The 23,490-nt window shown below is 35.4% G+C and overlaps 3 protein-coding genes across 7 annotated transcripts in view; 1 reads left to right on the top strand and 2 right to left on the bottom strand.

Annotated features, from left to right (window-relative positions):
* The window catches only part of LOC126978999 (nuclear protein localization protein 4 homolog), a 43,334-nt gene extending 32,857 nt beyond the window's left edge, over nt 1–10,477 (top strand). The window contains exons 9-12 of the mRNA XM_050828139.1: nt 6,543–6,761; nt 8,494–8,687; nt 9,573–9,677; nt 10,229–10,477. Of these exons, the coding sequence (XP_050684096.1) occupies nt 6,543–6,761; nt 8,494–8,687; nt 9,573–9,677; nt 10,229–10,244 (534 nt within the window). The 3' untranslated portion in view covers nt 10,245–10,477. The remainder of the gene's footprint in view (nt 1–6,542; nt 6,762–8,493; nt 8,688–9,572; nt 9,678–10,228) is intronic.
* On the bottom strand, nt 617–3,896 carry LOC126979000 (uncharacterized). The gene has a single exon (XM_050828141.1). The coding sequence runs from the start codon at nt 3,607–3,609 to the stop codon at nt 2,203–2,205; it is 1,407 nt and encodes a 468-aa protein (XP_050684098.1). The 5' UTR covers nt 3,610–3,896; the 3' UTR covers nt 617–2,202.
* Nucleotides 10,478–11,658: 1,181 nt separating the features above from the next.
* Nucleotides 11,659–23,490, bottom strand: part of LOC126978917 (WD repeat domain phosphoinositide-interacting protein 2) — a 43,890-nt gene continuing 32,058 nt past the window's right edge. The window contains exons 6-9 of one of the 5 annotated variants that reach the window (XM_050828041.1): nt 23,091–23,233; nt 19,231–19,290; nt 18,169–18,236; nt 11,659–15,864 (exon numbers count right to left, since the gene is read on the bottom strand). In XM_050828041.1, the coding sequence (XP_050683998.1) occupies nt 18,169–18,236; nt 19,231–19,290; nt 23,091–23,233 (271 nt within the window). In that variant the 3' untranslated portion in view covers nt 11,659–15,864. The remainder of the gene's footprint in view (nt 15,865–18,168; nt 18,237–19,230; nt 19,291–23,090; nt 23,234–23,490) is intronic. The other 4 variants (XM_050828040.1, XM_050828044.1, XM_050828045.1 and 1 more) reach the window with 4 other exon arrangements.

Here is a 23,490-nt window from a genome sequence, read left to right as displayed (position 1 = left end):
AACAGTAGAAAGAACCACTGTAACACAGAGTAACAAACAGTTAGGAAGCGGACGGGCTTAGCTCTATGTGAGATGGCAGGGCAATCAATCGATGTATAATAAATGTAATGCATCAAGTTATTGTAAATTGTAAGGTTTTTTTTTTAAGTCTTTTTAAATTGAGATTCATTTATCCATATTGTTTTAGTTAGTGACAAAGGTGTTTGTAGAAATGCTTGTGAGCTTACCGCAAAAAGATGACAGCACAGTGCCAAAATGTCCCGGAAGATCGTCGAGATTAGAGCATGCTCCTTAACTTACAGGCCAGCAACGCATCTCATGGCCCCTGGTATTGCGGATGTCCATGGGCCGTTGCTTGTTTGCCCTCTGTAATATGAAAAAGGAATTATTTTTATTTAAGTTTAATAAAGAAAAATGGGGATAGCCAGCAAAATTATCGAAACTCGAGAATTAACCTCCTCCCTCGGTTTTTAATGTCGATATGACATAGACCCTCAAGAATGCATACAAGCTGGCAGTGTATGAACACCCTGTATCACCTCTGAAGTGATCACTTGACAAAAGATAAACCGCAAGCTCATTGTCTACTTTGGGTAATGTGAAATGAAACACAATATTCGACCACATATTTATTTATCACGAACGTATACACGCTACATATTAATTCATACGTACGCGCACTTATTTAATAAACACATTCTTACATCAATGCTACGTCACATAAACTATATCTTAATGCTAGAACAATTACTCCGCATATAAATTATTATATTTACGAATATAATTAACATGAAGTATAACATCAATGCTACGAGTTGGGACGGCTGACAGAACGCCGTACAACTTTGGATAAAGCAAAATAAATTGCAATTTTAGACGGTTTAATAGGAATCAGCAGCTGGTCCTAAAGACCGGTCGCGGCGACCCTGGGCCGCCGTTAGCGTAGGGTTATGAAAATCGAATCAGATTACCGGTAATCTAGCCGAAGTTTACAAATTGCCAAACATTTCTTTTAGTTCTACATCATTTAACATATACCTAGAAAAAATATTATAACTAAAACAGCTACTAAATATTTAAACAATTTTGCTTCTTATCTAAAAGAGTTGGTTATAATAAAAATAATTATTCTCGTTCAATAGATTACCGTCAATCCAAGTAAGCTTAGACGAAAGTTCGACGATATATAGTAAATATAATTTCTAGGCAGGCACTCACCCCCCCGAGGGCACTATGTGCCCTCGCAATCTACTTCCCAACCTACATTATCATCACAGCCTTTCAAACAGTCCTAAATAGAGCTCGAAGTTAAATCTTCACGTAAAACATCAATACAATTTTAAGAGGTAACACGATTGTTTGTATAATACATAATAAAACTACAATTGACGACAATATTACAACGGCGACAGATGAATTAACGTGTTCGTTTCGATCCTATTTCATAATCTCCTAACGGCAAAGATAAATTATTCTAAACATTTAACATCAATAATTCACATCAAAATATCTATCATATATTATAACGTATCTGTGAAACGCGACAGTACAAGTTACATTCAAAGCACAAATTTCCTCGTTATCTATTAACGTTTAGGCCTAAAATAGTATAATATGCGTCATTGCACGCTAAGCTTAAACCTTACTCTAAGACTAATCAAAACGGCTGCTTGCTTACCAGCGTTTTGAGCTGGTCAGTGCACAATATCCCTGTTACGTTATTCGTCATTCACAACATACGATATCACCGTGCTACAATCATGATTGTCAAAACACATTTTTCTGAACACCGAAATTATATACGTAAGCTCAAAATCAATTACATCGTAAAAATACTTTGTCTTACAAAAATAGCTTATAATATACAGTAGGGATAAAAAAATCTAGATAAAACGAGGGGGGTTGGTCCAACGATTAGAGGTGAAAAAGTTACATTAAAATATTAAAAGGATTAATGGCATTGATATGATCTGACTTGTTGAATATGTTTCATTTGTAAATTCCGAATAGTCGGGCAAAAATTTCTTAAAGAATAAGATAAATGGATACAACTGAACGTAATCAGGTGAATAATTAATACAATAATTAATATCAGGTGACCCGTACGCTAGTTTGTCCTCCTATTCCAATAAAAAAAAAAAGAATCAAACCAATACCTTCAGAACTAAAATTATAAACTAAAAAAGTGCGTAGATGAGTTACTTAGTTGATTTTCTCACAACTAGAAATAATAATTGTACTTTGAGGCTTACCGGCACTATCGCCTAACTGGCTGATACGATCTATCAATTCTAAACCTTCTACGACATACCCAAAAATGGCGGTAAAACAGCGCATCTCTTGCAATACAATTCGAAACTGTGATCCAACTTGACATGAATTGTCGTAACGTTTCTGCGCTCGTCGCATACCAACAGCTCCTCGGATAGCTACCATCTTGGTGTTGTCGGGCATAAAAAAAAATTCCTCATAGATCGACCGTCCTCCACGGCCATTGTTCATTTGATAATCTCCAGTTATTACACTCTGATTTTCCCAACATTGAAATATTTTACAACCCTTATAGCCGAAACCCAGTTCTCCCGTGCACAGGACGGCGAAGTTTTGTGCCATCAGAGGGGCCACATCATCACGCACTTCTATCACAAATCGCCCAAAAGGTGCACTGTTTACGTCGATATTAAAAACAAATAGTGGATATGTAGATGGATTGCGGAGCAACGGTGAACCAACTGCATAATACAAGGGTGCTGTTGATCGACTTTCTGTAACTGCTTCTCCGTCTAGCCCTGGGGTGTTTGAAAATTCTAGAACTTGACAACGATTTATCATGCAGTCTCGTAGAAAAAGCTGTGCCGTCAAATGATTAGCCAAAAACAATAAAGGATCGTGGCGTTCCTCCAGAGAATTCATCGAGTTTATTTCGCAGAGGTTTCGCTGGAACATATCTAAATCGAGAAGGACAGTTGAGCTAGAGATTATGTCGTATGTACGACATTGCCATGCTAGGTCGGCATGGCTTTTACGTAGCCGTTCACACTCAGCGGTAGCAGCTGCTAATGAGTGATACTCGAAATCAGCGACGGACCCGGCGTATGGAGCAGGATGCAAAGTGCAGAGTTCCGCCTCGATGCGTCCTTGGAGATCTGTAGTCGCATCTCGAACTCGCAGTAAAAAATCCCGCTTTTTGATAATGAGTTTATTTATATCGCATTGAAAGAAGCGAGTCTCTCGTTCGAGGAGGGTTTGAGCTTCGTGTAGAGATCGCATGGCGTAAGCGTGGTGAGCGTGGTCGCAAGAGAGGCAGGCTAGAACGCGGCATGCGGTGCACCAGAGTACGGGCAGGTTGTGGATGCCACAGAGGGGCGCGGGCGTGCGACCGCGAACTACACCTAGCGCGGGCGCGAGTGTGGGCAGAGCGGCTGGCCCCACGGGCAGCGCGGTGCGCGTGCAGCAGTACGAGCAGAAGACGTCTGGATCAGCCTCGCCGCGCAAACACGACAGACAGAAGTAGTGTTGACACGGCAGCACCTTCGGCAACCTCTCCGTCTCGTTGAACGCCCGATTGCACCATGAGCATTCTGCAAGGTAGTCGAATTGGTTCGCCATCTCCAAATATATGCCGTGAAGCGGTGCTCGGTGAGGTGCTCGCCTTGAAGTCTAAAGCACAAAGGATGTGATAGTTCTATTAATGCATTGGACTGTGTTGTTGCTATATCGGCACTACACCATTGATCAAATAAATATCACATTTTACAAATCGCCACACACTTTTCACTTCAGTAACAACTAAAATTGTCTAATTTTTTAAACTAGTTATAAGAGATGCGTTTAGATACTGCATTGTTCGTTTTGTGTGTTGTATCGACGCAATGCAATTTTCACTTCTGCGCAGCTGTTCACGGCGGTCGATCAACTGATTACCGGACAAGGGCTAGTAGTGGCTTTGTAATGACGTCCTGTGCTTTCTGACTACGTTTTATTTTTTACAACCGTAATTTCGTTTAACCGTAAAATTCTTTGACATTATTGCTATAGAAAATTTGGTAAGTACTACAAAATACCTAGTATTTATTGCAAGTGACAAAGCATTATAGTATTCACAATTAAAACAACACCAAGTATTCTTTTAGCAGCGAAAATGTCTACGTCAACGAACTACAGCGTCAATACTCTAGATTTTTAATGATTTACTTTAAATATATGTACAACCTATGCTTTAAATGTCTGCGTGTCATGACAATGATATCAATATAGTACCTGGAATAGTAGAAATTGATGAAAGTAACGACTTTATGTGATAATAGTAATATAACTTTTTAACTATAGTCAATATATAAATCGAATACAAAAATACAAATAAATATTTATTTTTGTTTTATTTCCATATAAATGACAGCTACAACTTACTACCTTAAACCGATACATGTGTGTAATTTATTAATATACATGCAGAAGATGTTAAATAAAGAAAAATATTATTCGTGTTCTTACAAGAAAGTGAAATGGAAATAAAAACTTTTTTGCACACTATACATAGCACCAATCGACATTTGAGCCCGGTGTCATGTTGATTCGATTGAGTTGTAATAGCAGACAGAGCTGCTGTGATTTGATTTGCATATACTTACATCAAAATTGTGCTATAGTCATCATACGGTACATTCGCCCATGTAGTTTCGTCCACGCATAGTGAAACTTTCAACCAAATTTCCTTAGGCTTGATTTCCAGGTGCATACAACTGAAAATGCTTTCACGTTTTTCGTCCAGTTCGATATAAAAATAAATATTCGATTGGCAGTTTTAGTCCTCTGTGGTCCATAACGCTAGAACGTCGCGACAAAAGTATTATTATATAAGTAGGCCGCTATTGGCCGCTATTGACCCGCAACAACTTCATAGTCAACTTAAATAGGTCACCGTATAAAAGGATAACGACTGCGCCGTGCGGACTGCGGACGTCATAGCCACACGCAGGCAGTTGTATTACAAACGCACACAGCCACAATTTGCGTTCGACACTGCATCGATCCGCGCATATCCTGTTTGAATCGATTGATATGCTCTTTACCAAGATGTAGTCTGACAACGATTTCATTTTAATTGGCATAATATTTGTACCCAAGCGTAATGAGACTAACTATTTACTAGGTGGCTGTATTATCCTGTCTTTGTCAACTCTATTTTACGTTGTTAAAATATTAAAATATTTATAGTTATAATTTTCGGTTTTCTAATTCATATGTATGTTTATTCCACGTTATATAAGATCGGCACCGCTCTTGTGATTCCTTTTGTATTTTATGACAGTATGGGCTGCGGTGATCATATACCATCAAAGTGTTCCTTATTTTCCTGCTTTCCATAAAAAATATTTTTTATAATTGTTAATATAATGTTTGCACAATATCGTTTTTTATTCAAAGTGTCTGTGGATTGATGCATCAACTAGATTTTGTAGGATTTTTTATTAACTTACATTTATTTTTTAACTTCGTCTTGAGCTTTACATTACTTATTCTTTGCTTGAGGTTAGAAGTCATTGGTTCGAATCCCGGTAGGTGCATACATTTAAATATGATGAATATGGATGTTTGTATCCGAGTCATGAATGTATTATATGTATTTATTTATGTTTATGTGTTTATATTGTATTATAATATTAGATTCTTGTCTTTAATTTTTTTTTTTTTTTATAATTACTAATAAAATGCTCGCAAAAACCTTTATTTATTTAAGGTTGAAACTCTTGTTTTTACATATTAATTTATATTTACTTTTTTTGACCATTCCCAATATTCAGTCTATCTCCGGTAGTGGCCTACTTAAGATGAAATCGTTACTATCGTTGACTTTTCTGTCCCAATAAACTTATCGACGGTAACTCACCTTATCCATACACACTGTCTGTCAATGGGACGATGTATAGCTTACCAGCGATAGAAGTTTTATAGAAATTGCAATTCACGCGTCCCAATATAAGGCGATAAGAATGACTTATGGAGTATATTGGGACAGCTTAAGATTATTAACAGCTAATTAATGACAGTAGAAGGTAGTAATTAATCTCTACCTGTAGATAGTATATTGGGAAAGACCGTTAGGCGTTAAGTATTTGACGTTTGAGTATTTTGTTCCGTCTAGGCTAACTAGGCATAGCCTTAGGCTGTAATAATTCTGAGCGGTACTACAATTGCGCTCGTCACCTTGAGACATAAGATGTTAAGTCCCATTTGACCAGTAAAGTCTCTAGCTACGGCGCCCTTCAGACCGAAACACAATTATGCTTACACATTACTGCTTCACGGCAGAAACACGCGCCATTTTGGTATCCATAATCTAGCCGACATCCCGTGTAAAGAAGCCTCTCACTGGTAAATTAACCCTTAATCGGCTCCTGCGACACCATTGGGCCTGGGACTTTCCTTTTTTTTTTATCGCCCGGGGAAGCACAGGGCATTATTATTATATTAATTAAGGTGTTCGAAACTAAGATTTCGCCTATCCTTGAGATGTAATAATTATTAACGTATATATTCAGGAACGCGACGTATATGGAAACGAAGTAGGAGTGTCTGCCAAGAGGTTGCCAGTGGCGTATTTGTTGGTGGATGTTCCTTGCGGAGTAGCGCCCAGCTCATCACAGCCCACCTTCAGCCCGGCAGCCACCTTCCCCCCAGCCAACAGGCCGCTCCAGAACCAGATCCAGAGCCTGAAGGGGTTGCACGATCACATACAGCGGTCTTCGTCGTTTTTGGAGGTCAGTTTATTGAATACAAAAGAAGCAATAAATACATTATTTTCATTTCATAATTTAAATTACAAAATTTACGGAACGAGACGTGCAGGGCGTTCATCTGATGTTAACTGATACGCCCTGCCCATTACAATTCAGTGCCGCTCAGGATTCTTGAAAAGCCCGAAAATTCTGAGTGGCAGTAATTTCACTAGTTACGGCTCCCTTCAGACCGAAACTCAGTAAAGTTTACACATTACCGCTTCACGGCAGAAATAGGCGCCGTTGTGGTACCCATAATTTAGCCGGCATCCTGTGCAAAGGAGCCGCCGCTGAAGTCCCACTGGTATTTTTTTTTATAAATTTTACTTTATCTATTATATAACACTTTTTTATTTTTATTTATTATTGTTTGAAAAACGTTTTTGCAGTGATATCCAAAAGGGTGGACCTCTGATCCCGGTATCTTCGGGGTTAGTGATTCCTCGACAAATGACAATAACAAGAGATACATAATTATAATAAATTAAAAGTGTGTTTACTTCTTAATAAGTAGATTACAGAAGTCTTTCCGTTTTTGAATATGATAATTGCTTTATATCGGCGGTGGTGATTTATTTATACGCTTTTTATTAGCTTCACCTATATGTATGTTTGTTTGTAACCGACTCATTTGGGCGCAATTTTAGCCCACTTTAAACGGCCAGATTTCGTTCAAACTTCGTAGACTTAACGAGGACCGATGACAATATATTAATTTAATAAAATTATTCCATTTTCAATTTGCAAAACAAGTTTTTTGCTAATTTCCTTATTTTTTATCTACTGTCGATAAGATAGGAATTGACTTACGATTTATCTAATATAAGGAAATTTTCGAATACTAAAGAGAATTTTGTGCTTTTTAGTGTGTTTTTTATTTTTTTTAAACTATTATATAATATTATTTACTTCAAAATTGCTTAGTGTGTAGATAAAAGTATTTTCATGAACTTTTGTGGTTTTATGAAACCACGTTGTCAATAAAACTTCTTTTCACAAAACAACATATATATCAATTGAAAAATAAAACAAGTTTATAAATATTATGCTTTGCTTATTCAAAATATAAAAAAATACTTTTGTCAGGTTTGGGGTTCGAACCCACACTCCCTTTCGAGAATCAGAGCTTAAATCAGGCGTTTTACACTACTCGGCCAATTTGACTACAATACAATGATTGAGAATAATGTTTTAACTTCACCTCTGTTCGGTTGTTATGCGATAGTTGCATGGAAAGATGTAAGACGATGTAATAAAGGTTTGAAAAATGTGGGGGCTTTAATTTTAATTCAGCTAGCTGATTTTTGAACTTTCTATGGGCTGGTTTATTTAACCCAGATTCTTTCATTTATTTTCATCATTATAATAATCTCAAACAATTTTCGGTTTTTGTTCGAGCGCTCTTCCACTGAGCCAACCTATGGTTCTAGAGTCACAACCTGAGAGTTGAACAATACATAGCAAGATTTACAAAATAGGTTATCACTTTAAAATAAAGAATTGTTTAGATTTGAATCGTGTTCAAAGATAAATGCGTTTTAAATAAAGTAATATAAAATAAACTGTATAAATATTAATTATCGTATATTGGATGCATCAATCTTTACAGCTTAAATTAATTGTTTGTGTAAGGGTGCTTGGTGAACATTATGGTCGTGATTACTATGATGTATTAACAGCATCGCGAACCGTGTTAAGGCCAGTCCTCTTGCAGGCTATGTCTGACATCCACGTGTTGCTGTACCTGGCTACAAACGAGGCTCTGCCGCTCACTCTGGAGCAGCTGGAGCCGTTACTGGACGCGGTGCGCACGCGGGATGAGCAGGCCGCCGACGCGTGCCGCGCCGACTCTCACGTGGCCACGCTGTTGCAGCTGGCGCTCGCCTGCGAGCACGACATGCAGGCCAGGTGACCACCGTATTATTATACATGCAGCTATTTTCATTATCATTTCAGCCGGAAGACGTCTACTGCTGGACAAAGGCCTCCCCCAAATATCGCCATGACGATCGGTCCTGCGCTGCGATTCATCCTATTCCGGTGATTTTGACTAGATTGTCGGTTCATCTTGTGGGGGGCCTACCAACACTACGCCTTGCGGAACGTGGTCGCAACGACCATCTGTCTGTCCAACTATGTGCCCTGCCCACTGCCACTTGAGTTTCGCAATCATTACTGCGCGCTTGTCGTGCGCGTCCTGATTTTTAAGCTTTACCTGAAAACGTTCCTGGGTTCAAGCTTTGCCTGAAAATGGTCCGGGGTTTAAGCCTTCAAGAGTTTTGAACAGACCACGCTGCCCAGTGCGTCAACTTCACACACCTATAAATTAATACCAGCTTCAAAACCTGGCATTCACCATTTTGTTGTATTTAATTTATTTTTGTATAGTTTTATTATGCATACTCTTAATTGATCTCAATTCGTAATTTATTGACGATCGATATAGTCGAATGGTTAGTGACTACTAAGCTAGAGGTCCCGGATTCAAATCCCGATAGGTGCAATCCTTTATATGATGAATATAAATGTTTGTTTCCGAGACATGGATGTTTATATGTATGTTTAAGTAAGTATATTGTATTTAATATATCGTTGTCTTGTACCCATAGTACAGGATGTGGCCTAGTTTGGGACAAAATAATTTGTGTAAGAGTGTGTCAATATTATTATTGTTTATGTTGATGAAAATGTTAGTATATTTTTGGCTGACTTATAACTTGCCTCTATATTTGCGGCAGTCAAACCACATTTTCTTTTATTGGTGGTTATCAAATTGTCCCGTTTTTGGTTCAGTTCCGTGGGCCCAGGCGACGGGTCGCAAGACGTCTGGACTTGCCAGGTGTGCACTTACCACAACGCGGCGCCGCTCGACTCCTGCGAGATGTGCGCCATGCCCAGGTGAGTTGCTGACACGGATCATGAGGCATAGACATCAACTAGTGATAAAGTCAATCATAGACGCCTTATAAAAGAAAGCTTTCAAAAACCAGATTATTGACACAGATTCATATTATACGCTTAACTTTAACGTAAGTATTGCCTTCTCTTTTAGAATCTGTCATTAAAAATAATTATATTTTTACTCTGTAGTGTTTTACTGACTGTACATTCTTACGGCCGTTCCCAATATTCAGTCTACCTCTTACTTGAGATAAAAATCGTAACTATCGTTGACCTTTCTGTCCCAATAAACATATTTACGGTAACTCACCTTATCCGTACACGCTGCCTGTCAATGGGAGGACGTATAGCTTACCAGTGATATAATGTTTGTATGGAAATTGCAATTCACGCGTCCCAATATAAGACGATAAGAATGTCTTATTAGAAGGTAGTAATTTATCTCTTATCTGTAGATATAGTATATTGTGAACGGACGTAAATGTCTCATTTTTAGTGACGTGAAAAATATTAACCGCACTAAACTTATGCATTGTTGTGTATTCCAGAAATAACGGCCTGTAATGCCAAGTGACTGCATTGTGGGAGTTAATCAGTGTAATGTCGCGGTCTTCAGAGACGCTCACGACGCCGTTAGACATTCCCTGATGGGGTCTCCGAACCCACAAGTTCCATACTCTTCACATCGTGCCGACTCTTATTTTATGAAGTATGGAAGTTTTCTATACTTCCTTGTATCAGATTATAGCTTTCAAACTGGTGAACATTACTGGATAAATATAATTTTGCATTCGAAATTTGTTTTTTTATTCTATTGGGGGCCATCCATACGTCATTACGTCATAAATAATGAATGAATTGATAATAAAATCAAAGAGCAGTGTTCCGAAATTATTATTATTTCCATTAAAATTATTTTAGAATCAAAATCGACATTAAATCAAACAAAGGCATGAAAATAAACAAAACATAAAAAATTATATTTGCAAGAAATGTAGTAATACTTCGATATAAAATATATTCTGAAAAATGTGATGTCACAATATTTGGACCCCTCCTCCGTCCTTGTCACATCCCCCCCTCTTAACGTGTGACGTAATTTATAGATAGCCCCTTATTAGTACCTAATCATAATTATTCAATGCCGATACACGCTCATGTCCAAGGTGTCAGATACATTTCACCTAAACAGAGTATCAACACAGCATCGCTTGATCCCACTTCTGGATCATCACTGCGAACAGACTGAAATATGCCACACTTGTGACTCCTGTATTCATAACTAACTCTGTGGTCATTTGTCACAAATTTGTTTCGAATTAAAATCATATTTAGAGTATTCCGTGACAGACAAAATTAGTGGTAAATTGTTCAATTTCCATATAGAGAAATATGTGATAGTTTCTAACATTGTATCCCACTAGTTGACATTAAGAATGTTATATCGATTGAGATAATTGAGCGAGGTAAACGAAGTCTGTGTACAAAAATTAGATAAAATTGAAACTTATTGTGATTTGATCAATCGGCTCAATTTTTAAATAAATATAAATAGCGCGTGCTAATTTAGAATAATTTGTAAATCATGTTTATTTTTAATTATAATAATTTAATTTAGTCTCGACAATAACCTAGAAAAATTCGAAAGCTTTCTAAGAGTTCAAAAATTTTTATAATCGGTCCAGAAATGGCAGAGAAACAATTTAACACAGAATTCAATTGGAGTCACCCGGTGGGAGCTTCGATCAATTATGTTCAACTGTTGGTTTAAATTTAAGTTCTTAAATTCTGCTAATGTGAACTCTGATTTGTGATAGATACTATATTTATGTATCATATTAAGCTTGATAGTGAAAATAATATCAATTTAAAAAATAATCACCTACATATAAAAAACGTGTGTGTACGTGAGCAAACACAACTTACCCGAGGCGAACTCCCCTTTAAAAAATAATGGTCTAAAATAAAACTCATACAATTGTTTTGTAAAAATATTTTCATATTTACAATTTTGTATTATTAGCAGCAACGGGACATGTACTGACAAAGCACAAACGTGAGGAGAAGCGACAATTTCAGTTAAATACCGCAACTTCTAAACAACAAACGCTAAGATTAATAATTCCAATGCTTCATACATACCTACTCATCAAAAATTACAATTATTATGTAATAATTATTTAACTACACTACAATCTTAGATTAAGGATTGGTCCAACTAGATACCGGAGGCGTAGTCGCAAAGTGCGGCAACCAATACTAGGACCAAATTGGCGTACTCGAGCCAGTCTCTTACAATGAGTGACATTTACGTGCCACATGTTCTGTTAAACTTTGCTAATAATAAACTAAAATGCCGGGTTATTCAGTTAAAATTTGAAAAATAATATCATAAGAAAGACACTGGGATCACATATCATCAGTAAGTATTTTGTATTTTTTTATCAATATAAAATAACACGATGCGTATGTTACAAAATTTTAAAGACGCCATTAAGTGTCAAGACTCCACACACACAAGCATCTAATAGTAGCCTTAAAAAGAAAGCTATTATTATTAGGTATTGCGGTATCTAATTGGAGCGCAGCGGAAACCTATCCTTAATCTAAGACTACAATGTTAAACACGACGATAATATATTTTTTAAGTAGAAACTATAAACCAGCTTTTTGATGAGATGATTAAAGGTAACTTGTGCTAATTTACATTTATAGAAAACACAAATTTCAATCAATTTTAAATGTATATGATATGTACAGGGAAAATAATAACAACAGCTATTAGTTATATTATATAATATACCTCACCTTTTCAATCGTCAAAACTTGTCACGGCTTTACATCTTAATACTTAAATAATGAGTTTCGTTAATAAAACATATGACACCAGTAGCAAAAGTTATATGTTATGAAACTTCAAACCTATTACTTTCTGAGACATTATGTATATAGATCATCAATAATATAATTACTCAACTCAAGATCAGTTGCTCCTATTAATATTAACGCAACTGCAAAAATGACGTATGTCAAATGTCACAGAAAAGGTAATTTTTTTTATTTATTTATATTTTTGCAAATTCTGAACATGACATTCAGTTTATGTCTCTGCATCTTAATTAAACTTCAGCGGAGCCGTTTGAGATATAAACACAGTGAAGAACATTGTAATGAAATCTATATGTCTGCCATCTTCCAAGTAATATTGGTAGGACAGCTGTCATAGACTAAAAGCACTCTATGTAAAGTAAATTATATTTGGCGACATTGGTCGTACCAAATAAATTAAAAAAGAATCGAACAAACAAAAAATTGTAAATTTCTGCATGGATAACAAATATATAAGTATATAGTTTATACAATAATATCAATAGTAGCTCGTAAACTATTATCTAAGTTGCTCCTATACAACAGAACGGACGTAAAGCCGTGTGCACACAAATAACGTTAATTTTAAACCGACTGCTAACTTTATTTACATTTTTTTGTATTTTTTTAGCAAGCAAATCTAAGGAAAGCTTCCACATAATATCTAGTTTTATTTAAGCTTTGAAAAGCAAAGCGTAAATTTAATATACATAATTGTATAGGCCAATTTTTTACCATATTACCTAATATGGTAAAAGATTTGCCTAATGTATATTGGCCAAACAAGTCCAAATATTAATTAACAATAATTATTAATGTCAATTTATTGCCTACGTGTTTTGACCTGAGTTGACCAGCTCAGTAAAATTCGTAACAACATTTCACTAAGATTCTATGTGTAACTATCCTAAGAGATGCAGTGTAAGTCCATTCATACTAATATTTCTATACCTAGAATCACACAGCGTACATGCAGCTTACTATCACAATGTACGACTATATACTATACACACAGAATAACAAAATATACTCAGATGGAGTGAACTAATAATTAAAAAAACTTGTGAATAAACAATAGTAATTTATGAAAATATGTTCCATTTCCATTTTATTTTTGGAGAAAACGGTTTTTTTTACCATGATAAAACTACAATTTTTAATTAATAGTGACGTGTAAACAACGCGGCTCTAGTGTAGTACTGACGCGAGTTTGTATTTGCTTTGGTGGCTTCACTCTTGAGTTCGGTGCGCTCCATCTGAGTATATTTAATCTAAGACGGCTCTTGTCAGGGGTCTTTGTCAAAATATTTTGACAGTAAATTGTCACTGATGACAGTGACAGGCACAATTATCACATTGAATTTGGGTCGAGCTATCCGTTTCTTATTCCTTAATATAAATAATCTTTCGCTTCAAAATAGAGAAAATAATTTATGCATTTATAGTATAATTATTGTAAGATGAAAATGATAATGTTGCGGCATGTATGGAATTTTTTTATAATTTTGAGCGATGTAAGGTAGTCTGCGGTAGAAAAAATGCATCTACCTACATTTTTCCAACCTTCAACTAATCGCACCTTAATGAACACAGACAAATTAAAAAACAAAATCCCGAATTTCAAAGTGCCTTATAGTTTTTTTTCTCATTATCTATATTAAAATGTGAGGACTAACAAATTACAATATTAACGATTCGGGTCTAATGACTTTTAGATTTGCAAACAATTCTATGATGTAAGTATATTATAAGTGTAGTACAAAAATATTTCTACTATTTATTTTAATAAAGATATTATTTTTGATAGTAACTATGTTTTAAATAGCCCGTCAGATCGTCAAATTAAATCTTAAATTCAAAATATCACTATTTGTTATAAACATATATTTTTGGGATTTATGTACTTTCATTCATTATAATACGTATATTGTAATTAAATCTAAAATATAATTGTCAATACATTATTATTATTATCTATAATGTTGGTTATAAAAGTCTATACATTAAAACTAGATGGCGCTGTTCTGCTTACATACAAAAAATGTACTGTTATGAATCCATGAATTTGACTTACTTGCCTGTTATGTTACATAAAACATTTATTATTGTCAAAAGAAAAACATGAAAATTTTATGGAAGAAGTCAGTCGGAAAATTAAAATTAAAGCAGAACAGACGCTATTATATGTTTATTATAAGTATTTTCTCTCAAATTTAATCATACTCAAGCATACAGTCAAAGAATTATGTGAACAATTCTAAGATTGTTAATGGAAACACCAAATAGCACAAAATTACATCCACCACCGTGACATCAGAATAAAAATAAAATCTGTCAAAAATATAATATATGATATCTAATATATTCTGTCAAATTTAATAATCGTTAACGTCACTTCAGAAACAGGTTTATTGCTCTTCAAAAAAAGCAGTGATGTGTATGATGAAAACCATTTTGTTTATTCTCACCGTATTTTCAAATAGATATTATTTAAGTAAACCGTGAATAATAATATTAAATATAATATTTTTCGAAAAATACACGTGTTGCTATTTAGTAGCCCGTATGTTTTGTAGGTGACATTAAATTGTACGTCGGTACTCTTTTGATAATAATACATGACATATAGAAAATAAAAATAAATTGATCTACAAGAAAAGTGATAACAGTACAAGATCAACATACGTGGTATTACAATTTTTGAGTGTAGTTAATTATTTTCGTATTTTGGAAATTTCAAATTCTTTTTGTCTATTTTATATTATATCACTGCGTTTTATGCACACTATACTTTCATTTATCTTTTACGCAAACAACTAATGTAAAAATTACAATTACACGCGTTATAACTCTTTAAAAAAATATTTTATTTAAATGTGTAACACTCGCGTTATTCAAAGAAAATACTAAACTACCTCCAATTATCTGTAAGGCCAACGAGGCGAGATAAAGAATTTAAACAAAGTTACAGGGCTTCAAAACATTTTTATTTGAATAAATTATATACAAATTATGGATTCCCTAATCTTGTCTCAATAATAATCATCTTTGTATTGTCCGTATTTATGGCAATATATTTCAGTATAATGTAACTCAGTAACGGTCTGTTTGTTTACATTCTTTATCTTGTCTCGTTGGCCTTAGTATACAAGTTTTATTATCACACGATTTAGCAGTACAGGGTTGGTTGATTATTCAGAAGTTGCGGCGTCAGCGGAGCGCATTGGTGGAAAGTGTCTTGGGTCCCGAAGGTCGTAAGCGCCACGGGGTGGTGATCCCGCCAGCGCCGTTCCTAGCTCTTGCTCCCGTTCTGATTCTAGCGACACAATTATGTTTAGACACTTTGTATTTATACCACGCCTTAGCTTCAACCCATCCCCAAACACCAGGACACCCGATATAGGCTATTTGACAATGATAACGCAAAGCAGTCAACCGTGATTAACATAAATGTCAATCCGGGACAGCTAAAGAAATGTTAACATAAATGAACGTGAGGTCCTTAAGTAACTAACTTTAGGACATCAAATTCTGTAATAATATTAAACATGTTCGTACGTTTAATATAAAAACTGATGTCAAATAGCCGATATTCATAGCAAGCATTTGACTACCTGCACTTCATCATGAAACTGACCAGTCTGACAATGAACTTTAATCCTACTTTCACTTCTCAAATTTCCACAACTATATCCATATATATAAAACAAAGTCGTCTTAGTTACACCATTTATAACTTAAGAACGGCTAGACCAATTTTTTTCTAGTTCAATTTTGTATTTATTTTCTATGAAAATTTCACATTTATAGTTTAGGGATTTTAATTTAATAATTAATTTTACTATACTTCTGTGGTTTAGTATTTTAATTAATTTATATAGTTAGTCCTACTGCTACAAAACAGTGAAGCAAAACCTAAGACATTTATGAATTAAATTTTCACATAAACATATTACTTTTGGCTCGAAATATAAAACGGCTTGAAAGTATACAGTAACTAAGAATTACCACATAAATTTATTACTTTTGGCTTGAAATACAAAACGCCTCGAGACATTAATTATCCACTAACTTAGAATTGCCACATAAATATATAACTTTTGGATTGAAGTACAAAACACCTCGAGACATTAATTATCCACGAACTTAGGATTGCCACCTAAATATACTACTTTTGGCTTGTAATCAAAAACAAAACCGCAAGCCACAAATACATTGTAAGACTGGTCAGATATTCAGAATATATGACTATTATAACTGCCATCTGGTGGTGAAATGCTGTTGTAATGGTTGGTATGAGTGAAGAGGACATTGGCGATATTCTGAATTAACTTTCACGTGACTGAATAATATGTCTTTCAAGTTTTATTGACTTTCTCTATTAAAGACGCATAGATAGTTTATAAATAAACATAATATTTTCAGTTTCTTTGTTGAAGATACTAAGGCTGTAAGGCTGTCCCGCTTAAGCAAACGTTCTTGCAGCATTTGACAATTTTTAGATGACGTCATTACTTTAACTAAAAGGCATAAAGGCATTTATTTTCTCAAAGTTGATTCCTTTAGAATTCTCTTTGATGTCATTTCTAATATACTAGATACTACTACCGCTTCGGAAGCAAATGGCGCTCTGAGAGAGAAGAAGCGGCGAAAAAAAAAGATACTGTTAACCGTAACCGTCCAATCTTCGCCGGTCAAAGCTATTGATAATGATAAATAGCTAAATAGCGACCTGCGGACAGTTTCAAATAAATATTCGGTATTCACTTGATTTTTCACATTTTAACTTTAACTATGCCAAGGAATACGATGTTGCAACACATTCCGCAGTCTATGTTAGAGTCAGCGTTACTGTTAACGTTAAATTTGACTTAAACCCTAACTATAACAGCTAATATAATAATAATAATGCAACCCAGCTTAAGAGTTCTTGCATTTAACACTTATGACTGATATTGGCATTACTGGCATTGTTAATAAATAATTTAGTAGTTAAAAACCCATAATACTATTCAAAATATACAAGCAGAATTTTTTCTTACATCAATGTTAAAAAACCTTAACGTGGATTCATAACACTAGATGGCACTCTAAGAGAGAAAAAATAACTATTTTCATGTAAAAAAAATATTTTCAAAGTTAATTCAGAATATGAAAATGATAGTTGAAGTTATAGCAATGCAATATTATGTTTAAATCATTTACAAACTAAGCGAAATAACATAGACTAATAATACTTCACTGGAAAAAATAGTATTACTTAATTACATAATATATCTAATATTCCTCCCTGAAGATATTATATACACTTATATTATAATAAACACAGACATCCATCTTTGATTTGAACAGTTGAATGATTTTTACATGAACAACGGCGGGCAGATCTACAGCGATCGATCTAAACAGACGAACGAGACCACATATTATGGGAAAAGCTAAATCAAAGTGTCAATAAATGAAGTTGTGTGTGCGGGTATTTGAGAAACAAATTAAAAACGCGTAAGCAACTAAATTATTAAAATACTCTTATGTAAACAGGCACACATCATCACGCTATTATGTGTCTTAAATACACGCACATAGTGTCGAGAGTGGAGCGTCCGATGTGCGTACTTACCTATTGCGGGCTCTCGTCATCGGGCTGCGTGTCAACCGCGCCTGCACCAAACTCACTCGCTTCAACTTCTAACCGGGACATTAAAGTCAATGTAAAGTAGACCTTATAGCTAATGTTATAAGTGTTTAAGCTTATATAAAATTATTGATTATAAGATCTATTTTACATTCGTCCCAGCCGATGAAAATGATCTCATCCTGTTATTTACACGCATATCCACTCTCTAACCGTACACCGCGCCGTTAACGGTACAAGTACAGATTACGCGCGAGTCGAATGCAGAATTCAGGAATGCGATAGTGCTGTGACCTAATTATAATTGAAGACCATAATCATGAGTGTATCGATAAATTTAAACATTGCTTCAAGTTTACCATTTTAACATAATAATTAAATCTCAAATTATTGTTCTCGTCAACACACATAATATTGTCTAAGACATATTTCGCCATTTCACTTGCTTGGCAATGATTATTATTTTTTAAACGGAGCCTGATAGACATGGATGAGTCATAAGGATCGCAACCTCAGTATTAACGCGATAACAAGGTACGGTAACTGACAAGGACGTCACAGCACTACACTGCAGAAACGCGAGGCGAGACGTGCGGGCAGCGGGTGGAGATGCTCCTGCTCTTAACGCCAGGCCCCGACTGCATTCAACTCGCGCGTTGAGTATAGGTAGATCGCAGATAAAAACTCCCAACTACCCGCAATCTTCTTTTTCGCGTAATCAGGGTAGTTTAGATTCAATCTCGCAATCACCGTCAATGATGGAAATGTTCAGCCTAAAAGTTAGTCGCTAAATAAACCTCAAACACTTAAACATAACAAAACAGTCTCGACCCGCGTCAGTCGGGCCAACACGGGCGTTGACATCGCCAATTATCATTGCAAACAAAAGACCGAACAAAGCGAAATAAAGCCGGAAAAGGTTAGGGTTATGAACGACGGGTTACTGGGTGTGGAGTTACGAAGTCTGTCCGTAACTTGTTGCATCGCCAGGACACTGTGATGGTGTTTGAGGAAAGTGGAGGGGGTTGTTTGATTGTCCTGTTATACCTGTCATATCGTCGGGATGGCGGCCTCGTAGCGCCCCGGCGTAACTGCAGCCCGTTGCGACTGCGGGGAACAACACGTCAACCATAGCCCGCTCAGAGTGTACTACTGACAATGAACATGACGAAACGATATCTCGTCTTCCAACTCGTAATATTCGACAATGGCAGACTCTACAGGGTGTAATCGTTAAGTGTGACGAGACGATTCTCTGCAACTATTACTATTACAGTACGTTACTTAATCAGTAAAATGATATCAATAAATTTTAAAAAATGAAACAAGATTAATCCAAAATATTACAAGATTAGTAGAAATGTTTTAGTTTAATTTAAAATATTATTTTAGCTCAGTACTGATATTGAAGGAAACTCTTGATTAACCTAACAAAGTTAAAATAATTTTGAATAGTCACAGATTTTCGATTTGAAGTCCTTGTTGTGCGATAATTACCTTTCTAATAATCGCATACTGAATGTATGCATTAGTTAATACCAATATTTTTGATTTTTTTTTATGGAAGAGGAGGATAAACGAGCGTAGGGGCACCTGGTGTTAAGTGATCACCGCCGCCCACATTCTCTTGCAACACCAGAGGAATCACAGGAGCGTTGTCGGCCTTAAAGGAAGGTGTACGCGTTATTTTTGAAGGTACCCATGTCGTATCGTCCAGGAAACACCGCACAAGGAAGTTCATACCTCAGCTTTGTAGTACGTGGAAGAAAGCTTCTTGAAAACCGCACTGTGGAGGACCGCTACACATCCAGATGGTGGGGATGATTTGCTAACTTATGGCGTGTCGTGCGAAGATGGAATTCGGCGGCAGGAATAAGGTGAAACAGCTCTTCGGAACACTCCCCATGATAAATGCGGTAGAGGACACACAATAAGGCGGTGTCTCTACGCAAGGTAAAGCGATCCAGCCGTTCATAGAGCACCGGGTCCCCGACAATTCGAGCTGCTCTGCGTTGCACGCGGTCAAATGGATCTAGCTGATACTGGGGTGTGCTAGACCAGAGATGACAGCAATACTCCATATGTGACCGGACCTGCGCTTTGTAAAGCGCTAGAATGTACCCTATTTATGACGCCCAGTTTCTTCGAAGCCAATTTGGCCTTGCTCTCCAGATGGCCGCGAAATTGGCAATCGCTCGAGATATCGAGACCCAGAATTACGATACTAGGCGCGGCTGTAAGGGAAGTGTTGGATGTCATTTTACTGTTTAGATAACGTACTTTCGTTAACAGTTGTTTGAGATCTGTAATATTTTCGGAGTAATTGCCTGGTCACACTTAACGATTACATCCTGCGAGAACTCTTGTGTCTTAACACAAGGATTCTCATGTTCTCCTTAGAGAACAAACAGATACAGATTGGTCAGGTCTGCGTGTAACTCTCAATGTAGGTACTACATATCCTGATTGTTGTCTGTTCTCATTTAATTGACGTACAATAAACAATTAGACTCACAACCACGATCAAAAATTGGTTGAAGCAAAATTCTGCCTACGCGTCTATTAGGCTGAGTATTCGTTCAGTTGTGTTTCGACCGCGCTTTGAATACAACGCCGCGCAATGACAAAGTGTTCAGTGAAAAACTGAACCAAATAAGAGCACATCCAAACTTAAAAGGACGGAGTGTCGTATTTCAGGTAAGTGCCCCTTTAAATTAACAAAATTATGTAACTTACGTGAAGTTTATAATTACATTTTAATTACTAAAATAACATACATTTGCCGACAAATGTGCGAAAGAAACGTCCGTCTCTTTGCGTATGCAATAGACTTTCAATATTACTGCCACGAAATAAGGTGAAAATTTGAATGAATGTTTTGATGTTATCTGTATCAGTTAATGATAATTTTTGACGACATCTAGTGAGCGATTGTGAGTCTAGTTGTTTATAGTACGTCAATACTCTTAATAAAGATTTAATAATTATGATATAATCATCTCCTTTTTTATGTATTTTAGGGAAATATATGTGAATATAATACTTGTCATAATTATATATTTCCATTTTCAATTGATATCTTTACGAATAAATGAGTGTTCGATTTATAAAACATTGCCATACAGTTGTTAAAATAATTAGACCTCCCACATCATAATTGAGCGGAAAGTGAAATATCTGAATTTGTACAACATGTTCGTTGTCAGTAGTAATATATATCTCTTAGAGGCCGACAGAATGGCTGAGTCAGGTTCGGTCAATCGTCCAATTGTCGAGACGAGAAATATTAAAATAAATACATAAATTACATATTAAAATTACCTTGTATGTATAAACATGATGTGATATCATCACATCCAGTGGGAAATGTGAATTAATATCAATATAATATATGTAAAAATTTTGCTTTTATTTCTTAAATTACTCATAACTACGTTAAAATGAGTATGAAATAAAATTAAATTTTATTGCATTTCTTTAAGATAGAATAATAAAAGATTTTATCATTACATTATTACTCTATATTAAATTTCATAATAGAAGAGAAAACTTCAAAAAAACAGAACTAAATGGCGTTGTATCCAATTGATATGGAATAAACTACACTATTGGCTGCTAAAATATATATCTTTTTTAAACTGGTAAAAGCAATATGTGTTAAACATTTTAAGAACAAACTAGAGTTAAAGATTTGGATGTAACTGTATATAGATTTTTGTTTATGCGGTCCGCAAGGATGAAATGCGATGAATTATGCTTTTAAATAGACTTGAGTCTGATCGATGACAAGCTGTGAACAAGGAACATTGGAACGGAAAGGAGTTCAAAATTAAAAAAAACTAAGTGCTTTGCGTTGCTAACTTGAAAAAAAAGTTAGAACAATGTGTGTCAGAAAGCGATATGGAGAAAGACTAAATCCTCGATCGACAACGAGAGAATTCAACTAGAAAATATGACTTGTAGGGCAATAATGCTCGATTCAAAACCGACTGCGGTAGGAATCTGCATTCAGCCACATACTGAAGGCGATTAAAAATTAAAAAATAATAAAAAACTTATAAGTTAGATATGCCACTAAGTTCATAAAAAGAATAATCACTACTATAATAAGTGGTCGGAATTGTGGATGGCTGTGTCCTTAATTAATTATTGTGTTTTGGCTTTAAATCATTTATACGTCTAGATACACAGTGACAGCTGTGAAAACGTCGAAAAAAATTGAGGTTTACAGTTAACCTCTATTTTGAGCAATACACTAACACATACATACAAATCGCAAGTGTAAGACGTAGCTTGTCACGCGCATTAAAGTAATTAACTTGCCCTGTTTCTATCGGCTCTATCTAGATGTATAAATTATCTAACGCTTTGACATATGACAGCTAATTAGTAGGAGAAATTATTCAAAGTTTACAAATGTCAGTATAATAAATGTGTCTATTCAGAAATAAAGTACAAAATTTAATGAAAATAAATGATTATTCTTCTTATTTTGCCACATGGTCTGCTGAATTAAATTATTTCGTTTATAAGTGGAATCAATACCTTTGTCTCGTGTACATTGATTATGTAAATCAGTTATTAACATGCATGAAAATTGCTGTTATTGTAATGAAGTGTAAGTTATACATTTAAAAAATATTTTAAAACTCTGAAAGTAAGAATTCTTATCTTTCTACGTAAATTCAGTACTCTATAAATCAAATTATTTAAAAACGTCTGATAATGTAATAAAAAAATATTGATTAAACAAACGGTTTATAAACTTTGTTTTTGTACCAATGGTTAGTTAGATTTTTTCTAACCTACCCTCAAAAGCATATTAGTCTCCATTTTTTTTTAATTTCAAATATGGCTTTATAAATTATGTGTAGTTTTATGGAGTTTATACTTTGGTATCGACATACCTTCAAGCTGCTGCGAATGCGGAGGCTCCAATAGATGGTGGGTCTTGAGCAGCGTACACTCTCCCCCCTCCGTCGGATCAAGCGCGTACACGTACAGTATGCCTTCAGACGTCGCCACGAGCAGACGCGGCGAACGAGGTACACTAAAATTTAGGTCACGTGTCATAACATTAGAGATATATTATATACTATGTCAGCGAGACGAGATAAATAATGTAAACAAATGAACCGTTACATTGTAATATTGGGCGATTATTATCTCTGTCTCTTTCACTCTTACGCAGTAATGGTTTCAGTTGGTCGACGACAGCTGTCGTGGAGTGTTTCGTGCAAAGCAGTCAGTACTGCAGTAAACATTTGGTACGTCGTTTTGTGAACAAGTTAATTCCTGTTTGGATTG

The sequence above is a fragment of the Leptidea sinapis genome, chromosome Z (assembly GCF_905404315.1).
Source record: "Leptidea sinapis chromosome Z, ilLepSina1.1, whole genome shotgun sequence".
Lineage (NCBI taxonomy): Eukaryota > Metazoa > Arthropoda > Insecta > Lepidoptera > Pieridae > Leptidea > Leptidea sinapis.
Note: the sequence above shows the minus strand (reverse complement) of the source record. Positions and strands in the feature narration are given on the sequence as shown.